The sequence below is a fragment of the Tupaia chinensis genome, unplaced genomic scaffold (assembly GCF_000334495.1).
Source record: "Tupaia chinensis unplaced genomic scaffold, TupChi_1.0 Scaffold000402_1, whole genome shotgun sequence".
Lineage (NCBI taxonomy): Eukaryota > Metazoa > Chordata > Mammalia > Scandentia > Tupaiidae > Tupaia > Tupaia belangeri.
Window position 1 is genome coordinate 5,136,879 of NW_006159904.1, and position 12,206 is coordinate 5,149,084.

The 12,206-nt window shown below is 36.5% G+C and overlaps 1 protein-coding gene across 1 annotated transcript in view; it reads right to left on the reverse strand.

Moving 5' to 3' along the window:
- Nucleotides 1-12,206, reverse strand: part of LOC102469322 (phosphatidylinositol 3,4,5-trisphosphate 3-phosphatase TPTE2) — a 90,546-nt gene that overhangs the window by 64,438 nt on the left and 13,902 nt on the right. Inside the window, exons 5-7 of the mRNA XM_027774096.1 lie at nucleotides 11,983-12,082; nucleotides 11,784-11,847; nucleotides 10,802-10,866 (exon numbers count right to left, since the gene is read on the reverse strand). Of these exons, the coding sequence (XP_027629897.1) occupies nucleotides 10,802-10,866; nucleotides 11,784-11,847; nucleotides 11,983-12,082 (229 nt within the window). The remainder of the gene's footprint in view (nucleotides 1-10,801; nucleotides 10,867-11,783; nucleotides 11,848-11,982; nucleotides 12,083-12,206) is intronic.

Below are 12,206 nucleotides of genomic sequence, written 5' to 3' on the forward strand. Positions count from 1 at the left end.
CTATAGGGCGCATGCGCTCTCCAGACAGACAGAGACATAGAGACAGAAAGCGAGAAATCACTCCCCAGGGGGGATGGTCACGCTGCAATCCCTTCTCCTCCATTCTCCTCTCGGGATCTTGGGCACGCACGCATATGCGCACAGCGTGAGTTTTAAGCCACCGGGTCCAGGACATGAACTGCGGTCGACTACGTGGGAGTCCAGCGACATAGCCATTATGCCAACTCCTGGTTCCCAGATATATGTAATTCTAATAATAAGTGCAAGTTTACAAACTTGATGGCTCTTCTTTGAGATACCAGATTTTCCAAGGTAGGGGATAAAAGATAAACAAGGGTAATTAATAAATACCCCTTTGCAAAGCCACTAATCTTTTTTAACATGCTTCTCCACTCCTTACGGTATCTCTTAAAAATTGTTGTGTCAATAATCTTGCTTATGTTCATTTTTCTACTAGTCTGCAGAATCAATCAGCAAGAGTTCCGTGTAACAGCCATCTAGCTCCACAGACTCAAATTATGAAAAGAAAAAGGGGGATACATAGGTAGCATCCCAAATCTGAGCAAAGATGGGGACCTTTATTTAGATACATGCAGAAATGAGTTGCATGGGCAGTCATATGCAGGGCAATGAATACCGTTAATACGTGAACACGCTAGCTGCCTCTGTGTTTCCAAAACTGTAGAGCAGTAGTGGGTTAAAGGAAGCCACATGTGTTAATCAGCATTGGCCCGAGAAAATTAGAGAAAATGTACATAGAACTACATGGAGCCAGGTGTCTTCACATCTTTATAGCTAATTAACATCTGAAAACAACTGTCTTTGCATTTCACTTTCCCTTCCCCCCTTTTCTGCCCTTTACAAGAATAAAGCTGGAAATAGTTCTGGGCCAAGGCTCCTCCATTAGAGGAGTTCGGACCACCTGATCCCCACTTTTCTTAACTTATATGTCTTTGCGTGTTTATTTTTATGTTTATCCTCAAATCCACAGCCATCACTCTGAGGGCACACAGTTGTATAGCCATATGGGCCATGGTAGGCCACAATATGAATTTCTAGCAGAACCAAGGAGAAACGGTACAGAAACAGACAAATTTCTTAGAGGAGTAGAAAAGAATGTGATGGATGTTACCCAAGTTTATCCTTCTACAGAGAAAACAATTCCAATAGCTTAAATTAATGATAGATCCCATAACAACAGTGGTGTTTGTCTGAGAGTATAGACAACAATGAATCAATCTTTTCTTTTTCTTTTTTTTAAGAGGTTTTTGCTATAGGGCGTGTGAGCTTGCCAGACAGAGAGAGAGAGACAGAGAGACAGAAAGCGAGAAATCACCCCCCGGGGGGGATGGTCACGCCGCAATTCCTTCTCCTCCATTCTCCTCTTGGGATCTTGGGCACACACACACATGTGCCCGGTGTGAGTTTTAAGCCACCGGGTCTGGGACGCGAACCGTGGTCGACTATGTGGGAGTCCAGCGACATAAGCCATTACGCTAACTGCTGGTCCCGAATCAATCTTTTCTTAAATGAGAACAAAAATGACAATCACTTCTGACAGCTGAATTAGATTACTTGGTGAGTCACACATTTTTTTTTTAAAAACTTGTCCATATGAATATGCTGTGGACTCTGGGGGCATGAGGTAAAAAGCAAAACAAAAAACCCTCATATTTGATAAAGAAGGTGAAGGAAAAAAGACAACTTCTAGTGAAATCTCTTCAGCTATGGTAGAAGAAACATATCTTTTATCTCAGAATAAAGACAAGGAAAATATTTATACCAGACGGCATTGTAAATAAGAGGATGAAAAAGAGTCTTTTATGACATCAAGATAAATTATCTCTAAAAGAAAGAAAAAGAATCTGATGGTTACTTAACTGTGACTGAATAGACTTCTGAGAGAAATAATCAAATAGGATAATTTGAACTGTATCAAGCTGAGACAGTTACATTCTGAAGGCAGTAAAATATGGATAGTATTATTGATTCTGGGACCATGAAACAGAAGAATTAGTAGGAGCCAGTAACAGTAAAACTAGAGAGAGGGTCCCTGAATTACCAAAAAATTATGATGAAGCCACAAATTTCATGGACAAACCAGTGGGAAGAAAATTATTTAAAAATATTTAGATATAGTGTTTTACATGACATTCTACTTTTATAGTGCATGAAACATTTTTTTTAAATTGTGCAAGAGGGCATGTGTGCTCATCAGAGAGAGATGGAGAGACAGAGAAAGACAAGGGAGAAAATATCTCCCATGGTGAATGGCTGTGCTACAATTCTCTCTCCTCTATCTTTCCCTCCTTTTGGGATTTTGGGCACACGTGCACATATGCCTGGTGTAATTTTCAAGCCACTGATCTAGGACTAAGAAAGATATCATCATACAATTTTTATTTTTCCTTCTATTAATATGATTTATTACATTTATTATTTTGCACATGTTGACCCCTTTTGCATCCATGGGATAAGACCTATTTGGATATGATGTATAATCTTTTTAATTTGCTGTTGGATTTGGTTTGCTAGTATTTTGTTGATAGTTTTTGCATCTATATTTATTAGAAATATTAAAACTGTAGTTTAATTTTTCTCTTGTGTCCTTGCCTGCTTTTGGTATCAGAGTGATGGTAGCTTCATATAACGCATTTGGGGAGATTCCGTCTGTGTCAGTCTTTTGAAAGTTTGAGGAGAATTGGTGTTAATTCTCCTTTGAAGGATTTGTAGAATTCAGCACTGAAACCACCTGCACCTGGGCTTTTGTTAGGAGACTATTTATTAATGTTTCAGTTTTGTTACTTGCTATTGGTATATTCAGACTTAATATTTATTTTCCTAGTTTAATCTAGTTATATTGCATGTATCCAGAAATCTGTCCATCTCCTTTGGGTTTTCCAGTTTGTTGTCAAATTATTCCCTAATCATCTTCTGTTTTATCTCTTGTAATATTCCCTTTTCATTTCTGATTTTGTGTCAGATTTTGAGCATGCATGCACATGTGCCCAGCATGTCTTTCAAGTCACTGGGAATAGGAAATTAACCATAGTTCACCATATGGCATCTGGCTCTCAATGTATAGCATTTAACCTCTGTGCTACAGTGCCAGTCCAGTTCGGGCTATTTCAAAGTTTGGACCTTAAAATTCAGAGATTATCTCTTCTGTGTGGTCTATTCTGTCTCTGTAGAATTTGTATTTCAAGTATTGTATTCTTCACCTTCAGTATTTCTTTTTCTTTTTCTTTCTTTTTAACAAGGCATCTTTTAAAAAATTATAATTTATTTACTTAATTTTATTTAGTATTACATTTTAAAATTTGCTTTTCTGTGGTGGTGGGGAGGTACACGTACATGTTATGGTCTGTTCCTTGGAGAATTTGTCCTACTATTCTGGTCTATGTTACCGAATGTATAATGCTGCTGTGCGCCTGGGTACTGAGGTCACAGATCTACTGCTCAGCCTGGATGGTTGCTGCAGTCACTCATGCAAGTCTGGTAGGACTTCATGAATTCTTGGGGATGAAGACTTGCAGGCCATTGGACTTTGGTACTAGTTTCACTTCAGTAGTCTCTTGGTTATCAAAATTGCACTGCTTTGTAGCTGCTCAGGTCCTAGCAGTTGGGTTTAAGCAGGGTGAGACCCTTCCCTGTAGTTATGCAGTCCTGTGGATCTCAGGAACTTCTTTTCCTTCACAGGCCCAAGGCTATGTGATGTGCTGGACTCTCAGGAAGCTAGGAATGCTATTCATGGTGGTAGAGAGGCTTCTAGAAATCTCTCACTCACCTTTTGCCAGCAAAAGGGAATTTCCATTGATGTCAGCCTGCCTATCTCAGCTAGCTGGATGGCCTGGTTCCTTTTCTGTTTCTCTTCAGTTTCCATGTTGCAGAAAACTTTAGATTTTTCCCTTGATGATTTAAGTACTCTTCCTTAAAATTTCTAGTCAAATGTGTCCAATTGATTATTGTATTTTCATTGCAAAAGAGATTAAGTGCTGGGTGCTTCCCATTATCTATCTTGATCCCTTCTTCCAATTACTAAACATTAAGAAACCTTTGGTGAGTATCACATTTAGTTTGTACATATGCAAGGAAGCTTGTATCTTTAAGATCTCCAGCAGTTTTCATATCTTGGTCACAGTTTTAACATTTTTAACTTGCAAATTGTAGGTTTTCATACTGAATTTTTAGATTTTATTTTTCATTAACAATGGAACTTTAAGTCTCCAATATATCTGATATCTATACTACCTATAAATTTATCATATATGATTTTATTGGTCATCAGAAAAGTCATGATGTATTTTTCCATGTTTTTCTGTGCAAAAAATGTCATGATTTTTCTGACGATCCAGTATATAAAGTACAAATTATGCATATATTATATATAACATTTATTACATATAAATACTTATAATGTCATAAGATGAGGAGTGTTGGAGTGTTATGTTTTTCTATAAGAGAGGAATACAGTGGATACTTTTTCTATCAGCAATAATTTGAGTTCACCTTTTCAAAAGACAGCTTATTTTTCTTCTGTGTAATTCAAAATCTGGTCTTTGTGAAACTCTGGAAGTGGTCTGTTGAAATGTCACATTAAGCTCATTCCAAGAAATCTGTCTAAAATAAAATTCTTTTGTATATTTATGAAGTGCCTAAGAAACAACTCATTATTTAGGAGAAAATGTGTCTTGGGGCCGACAGGTGGCATGGTGGTTAAGGGGGCTGGCTCTCACATGGCCGATTACAGTTTGAGTCCTGTACCTGGTGGCTTGCTTTCTCACTTTCTCTCTTCTCTTTCTCTCTCTGTCCCATTCTAGTCAAATTAAAAACAAACAAACAAACAAACAAATAAATAAAGTTGGGTAAGGTAATTCTTTAGAAAAAAAAAGGAAATGTGTCTTATCTTGGAAATTGTGTTCAAATATTTATGAAGCCAACATAAGATCATCTCAAAAGAACTGGGTGGTCCTTGATCTTTTGCTTACTTTTATGAACATTGCGGCTAATATACATTTCCTTCTAACTTATTCTAGGATATACAAATGTCAAATGTATGAAACAGTATTATGCCAGAAGAATTCATGTATTACTTTAGTAATGTACCTGAACTAAATGACTCAAGCTTTAGGGGTACATAGAAACTACCATAATTTGTGTGACATATTGAGTTAAGTATTACTGAACATGCTTTTTGACAACCAATGTTATATTTTACAGATTAACACAAAGCACAATGATTATTCAATATTTTTCTAATTAATATATTTGAAGTCATGTGAATTCAACTTCTCTGTCAAAATTTCTGGCTATTAAGTTTACACCTGTTTCTTTACCTATTCTTCTTGATGTTTAGAATTTTTAAATTTCTCTAAGTATAATCTGTAGAATGTAATGTATTCAATGATTTTGTGAAGAGTAGTGTATAATTTTGTATATAAACTGAATGCTTGGATTTTCAATATAGTCTTCTATAAAACACTAAATAGTAATGCTATTTTCAATAAGGGACTACTAGTGTACACAACAATATTGAATGACTCTCACACAATTGTTTAGATAAAAGCCAGTCATAAAAGAAGAACAACATGGGACTGGAAGGTGGCATGGTAGTTAAGGTGCTGGACTTCCATATGGATGACTGTGGTTCAAGTCCCAGATCTGGAAGCTTGCTTTCTCATTTTCCTTCTCTCTCTTTGTATCTCTATAGTCAAATTAAAAATAATAATGATAATATAGGACCAGCATATGGTGTAATGGCTATGTTGCTGGTCTTCCACATAGTTGACTGCAGTTCAAGTCCTGGACCTGGCAACTTAAAACTCACACTGGGTACGAGGAAAGAACCATCATTGCTCCTGAGAACTAGTGATTTCAGAGAAAAAAGAGAAATGAAGATTTTCTACTGATAATTTAGGCTTCAGCCCCCAAACTCGAGTGATAGGGAGGCCCTCTAGCCTTCTCGCTGTCTCTGTCTCTCTGCCTCTCTCTCTCTGTCTCCTCATTTTTTTTTTTTGTAATTTTTCCTTTTCAAAAGTTTTTAAGGTAAAGTATTTTCTTGGCTTTAAGTTCTTCCTTTATCTTGTTAATAATTCCCTTTCCCCCTCCCCTCCAGGAGAAGCAAGAGACAGGTCTTCAGAAGAAGACTCTACCATTGCTCCTGAGAACTATGATTTTGTACAGCATGCTTGCACGCCATGTGGTTTTTTAGTTTTGTTTTTTTTTAAAGTAAAATTTTCACTGTCTTTTTCTTTTTTCCCTCCTTTTTCTTCCTCCTTTTTTCTCTCTTTTTGTTTCCTTCTTTTTTCTTTTATCTCATCACTCTGCTTCTCAATCTCCATTCACTGTGTTTTTAGATGGATTTAAGGGAACCATAGCCAAACATCCAAATACTGTTAGGGTTAACATATTCATCAATACCCACTAAATCTGTTGCACAAAGGGATAAAAACAGTACAGCAAAGAAATTCCAGATCACCTCCTTCTGCACACTCCTGAATGCTCAGATTGAACTTCAGGAATTTGGAAGAAACACACCATCTACCAGATGAGTAGAAATCACCACAGAATCACAAGAAATATGGGAAAGCAAGAAAATACCTCTCCTCCAAGGGAAAAGAATAACTCTTCTACATCCACAGACAATTCAATGCAAATTATGGAAATATCTGATAAAGAATTTAGAATATTCATAATGACAAAGCTAACAGAAGTGGAAGAAAAGAGAGGCAATGAATTGCAGAAGATGCAGGAGAAAGGAGTTGAAAAGTTCCAGGAGCTGAGGAAATTCTTACAAGATCTAAAAGAAGAAATACACACTATAAAAAAGAATCAAATAGACCTGTTAAGAGATGAAAGCTATAATACAGGAAGTCAAATTCTCCCTTGAAGTACTAAAAGCAGATTAGATCATACAGAAGATCAAATCTCAGATGTAGAAGACAGAATTGCTGGCCTAGAAAAATCTACTGCAAAGACTGAGAAAATGGCCCAATACAATGAGAATAATATATGAGAAATACTAGATACCATCGAACATCCAAACATCTGTATAATTGGTATCCTAGAAAGCAAAGAGACTCATAAGGGTATTGATACTGCATTCCATAAAATCCTGCAAGAAAACTTCCCAAACCCAAGAAACACAAAGTACCCCAAATAGAATCAACCCAAAAAGATCTTCTCCAAGACACATTATAGCCAGGTTGACCAAAACCACAGACAAAGACAAGATACTAAGACTGGCACGAGAAAAATGGCAAGTTACCTACAAAGGATATCCCCATCATGCTAACAGCAGACCTCTCATAGGAAACAATGCGAGTGAGGAAAGAATGGGAAAATATATTTAAAGTGTTAAGGGAAAAGCAATTTCATCCAAGAATACTGTACCTGGCAAGATTATCCTTCATATGGGAAGACAATATAAGAACATTCTCAGATAAAAAAAAACCTGAAAGAATTAACAACAGCAGATCAGATCTCCAAGAAGTTCTCAAGGGAGTGCTATACCAGGAAAATTAAATACAGACACACAGAAATAAGAGTTCAAAAACTAAGAAAATGGCCAACTAGAAATGGAAAGTTATTGACGATAACATGAATGATTAAGCCACCTATGCAGTATATTCTGGATGGGAAATCACATTTTGTATGCTGTGATGATACTCAGGGACTGAATGTAAATTAATTAATTAAGAAAAAATGTTTCAGAAAAAAAAAGCTCATGGAAATAAGTGTAATCAGAAAACTATGTATGAATTTCAAAAAGGTTTTGTACCAAAATAAATGTATACTTTAATTGTAAAAAAATAAATTTAATTTAATTAAAAAAAAAAGAAAACTCACACTGGGTACATGTGCGTGTGTGCCATAATCCTGAGAGGAGACTGGAGGAGAAGGGACTGTGGCCTGGCCATCTCTTCTGGAGGGTGATTTCTTGCTTTCTGTCTCTCTGTCTCTCTCTGTCTCTGTGGTGAGCTCACATGCTGTATAGCAATAAGAAATATTGATAAGCAATAATAATAATAACAAATAAAATAATTTTAAAAACAAGATGAGCAACATGATTCCACTTACATGAAATTCAAGAAAAAGTAAAACTAATCTGTGATGACATAAGTAAAAATAGTTATCTCTGGTACATTGGAAAGAAGCAAAAAAAATCAATATATTTAGAGAGTTACATGGTATATATGGTTACAGGTATATATACTTATAATTTCATCAAGATACACATTTAAGGGGCCAGTAGTTAGCATAATGGCTATGTCACTGGACTCCCATGTAGTCCACCGCGGTTCGAGTCCCAGACCCGGTGGCTTAAACTCACACCGGACGCATGTGCGTGCGTGCCCAAGATCCCGAGAGGAGAATGGAGGAGAAGGGATTGCGGTGTGGCCATCCCCCCTGGGGGGTGATTTCTCACTTTCTGTCTCTCTGCCTCTCTCTGTCTTTCTGGCAAGCGCATGTGCCCTATAGCAAAAACCTCTCAAAAAAAGAAAAAAAAAAGATACACATTTAACATTAGTGCAATTTACAGTATTTGTTGTACCTTAAAGTGTAACTGTGTGTGTGCATGTGTGTGCATGTGTGTTTATACTTGCACAGTACTTCTCTCTTATCCATGGTGAATATATTTCACAACTTCCAGTAGACATCTGAAACCATGAATAGCACTGAACCAATTATGTTGTTTCTTTTCCTGTACACACATACCTATGGTAAATTTAATTTATAAATCAGGCACAGTAACAGATTAACAATAATCTAAAAATGGAACAATTATAACAATATACTGTAATAAAAGTTATTTTATTATTAGTATTAGTATTAGTATGATTCTCTAGCTCTCAAAATATTATTGTGGCACACCTACCCTTCTTGTGATCTGTTGCTCTGATAACTGAGATGGTTATTAATTGACTATTGGGCAGGTAGCATGTCAAACATGGATATGCTGGACAACTGTATGATTCATGTCTTGGGAAGGATGAAGCAGGAAGGAGTAATATTCTACCATGCTACTCAGAATGGTATGCAATTTAAAATGTATGAATTGTTTATATCTGGGATTTTCCATTTAATCTTTTCAGAGTTGCTCATTGGTAACTGAAACCATGAAAGCCAAAACCACAGAGAACGGGAGGCTGCTGTTTATAGGCATATGTACTTACTTAGGACTGAACCAGATCACTTTCCTTTGTTCTAAATTTTCCTAAAGCTTGCAAAGAGTCATTTCAGGTAGCAAGCAGACTGCTTTGGTCTAGTGATTTTGTGATACTCCCTACATCTTGCCTCTGGCAACATCATGTGAGCACATAACAAAACCTTCCTGTCTCTGTTAGTGAAATAGACATTCCTATGCTTATTCTGAGTCTTTTGGAGACAAACATTTGTGCGTTTAACTAATTACTAGCCTAAAAATTTTTAAATCCACCATAACCTTTAAGCTTTTGCTTCTAAATTGGTTGCATTTGGGGGCCAGGCCAATATGAAAACTCCATGTGTTGATTTACAGTTTTGCTTGAAACTCCTGCTCTCAGAACTAAATAAAGGAATTGCTATACCTCACCTTCAAATAATACTTTCTCTGGGCTACCAGAGACTGTGCTCCCAGGCCATGATCACTCATAATACTCGCAATTTTGACTATGAATACACCTTTAAAAAATACTTTTACAGAGCTTTGCTATTCCCATCAACAATACAGATAGATAATTACATTTTTATTGCTGTATAACATTTCTTTTAAATCACATTAATGTACACACACACACACAAATGCAAACTTCTTTTTTGTTAGAGTGTTGTTTTTTTCTTTTGCCTTAGGGTGTGTGTGCTCTTGCAAGAGAGAGACAGAAAGAGACAGTGGGAGGAAAAGAGAAATCACCCCACAGGGGAATGGCCACACTACAATTCCTTCCTCCATTCTCCTCTCGGGATCTTGGGCACACACGCACACACGCCCAGCATGAGTTTCAAGCCATGGGGTCCAGGACTTGAACCACGGTTGGCCATGTGGGAGTCTAGGGACATAACCATTATGCAATCACAAACTTCTTAATGACTTTTAGTGAAATTTCATAATAAACATTGCATGTTTGAAATTAACTTAGTGACCCACAGAGACTAAAGTAGTATGTTGTCACTATAATTTGGGATCTCAATTTAAGAACATATATATTTTAACTACATTTCCATTTTTTGCCCCTCTGAGAGACTACAAAAAAATGGCCCTTCTGTAATTCTTCATATCAAGAGATGAAGTCTGTTTTATACTCCTTGAATATGGATTGGCTTTGTAATTTGCTTTGTTCAATAGAATGAGGTAGAAGCCACATTATCTTAGTTTGAGACTAGGGTTTAAGAGGTTATACATTCTTTGCTTGCTGCTCCTGGGAACCTTGCCACTGCCGCCATGTGAACAGCTGGAACTAACCTGCTGGATAATGAGAGACCACACAGAGCCATACACCCAAGCTACTTTAGACTGGTCAGCCCTCAGATCACCAAGTAGCTGATGTATGAGTGAACCCAACTGAGATAGCCAAGCCTATCCTTTATCATCAGAACCACCCAGCTAAGCCCAACTCAAATTTCATTTACCATGAGCTAAATAAATGATTGCTATAATAAGCCAACACGTTTTGGGGTGGTTTGTAAAATAGCAAAAGCTAAATGATATAAATCCTTTCTGATTTTTTTTTACCTGAAAAAGTAAGCTTTTAGAATAATGCTATCTTTGGATGATTTCATAGTTCATATTCACTGAGAAATGAATATAGATAAATACTCTTACCTCAATTGGATTCCTATAAAAAGACTGCTTTCCAGAAGATGGAAATGACATGGCAATAATACGCCCTGGAAGTCAAAATAGTCAATATTATGAATGTCATTATAGATGCGAAACCTATGAATATTTATGAAAGTTTAATAATCAGATTTCTTTTTACAGAAAAAAATTTCAGAATTGAGAATGACAGGAAAAAATCTAACACATACTTAGGAACATAGTAAATTATCTAATACAATGATCATTAAACTGGAGTGATGGGAGCATGCATGATAGATGTTGCTACTTAGCAGGATGAGGCCACATGGGAGGTCTGGGCTTGATTTCCAGCCCCCTTTAAAAGTCAGACAGAATGATCACCTATAGTCCTAGCCACTTGGGAGGTTGTGGCAGGAGGATCACAACACAGCAAGACATGTCAAAAAGTAAAAACCAACCGAAAAACCCCCGACATTGTGTTTCCAAGACTTGGTTGGTTCTAGTTTATGTAACAGATTTGAGTTGGCCTCAGACTGGAGCTTCTATTGTGGCTGGAATTTATCTTACACAAAATAAAAATGTAGAGCTCTGGGCTTCTCCATTGATTGTGGCAACTCTGAGGGTGCTTTCTAGCACTCATGAATCATAAAACGTGAGACAAACAAATCAGTAACCTAATTCTCTGGACTTCTGAGAAAAGATCTCTTTGAGATCCTCAGGACCGAGAGTAACTATTAAATCTCAATAAATTCTAAACTAAAATTAAATGGAGTCGCCTAAAACTCCATTCAACTTTCTGTACTGCAACCAGCTAGCCCTGATTTGAGATGACATAGAGATTTTCTATCACCAGGGCTAAACTACTACTACAGTGATATATGTCTATATGGATAAAGAAAACTTTGAAAGAACATGGCTTAGGCAAGGCAAAAACAGAATAAAAATATGATTAATCACAAAAAAAGTGAAATTAATGTAAGTATGGCAACAGTTAAACTTTGCAAACCTGTAACATAAGTGAGGTCTAGGTCAAATCCATCCTTTCTGTATCGTCTTTTGTTCCCTGACACCTGAAAGTTTAAAATAAGCATTAATTTGTAAAACACAAATCAATATAAAAATAAAGATCATTATATAAATATCTACACCCTCTGCAGTATTTACCAGAACATTTTTCTGAATCATAAATATGCTTAACCACTTACCAGCCTTCTCATCAGCTTTTCAAGCTGTCTTTTTTGATGAGCCAGGTGAAAAATTCTTGTCAAAATGATAAGTCGTAGTGGTCGAAATAAAATCGTCAATCTAACAATAAATTTAAAAGATCCATTTTGATTCAGAAACAGAGGACTTCTGTCAATATGGACTAACTGTAGAGAAACAATTCTTTTATATATATATATATATATATATATATATATACACACAC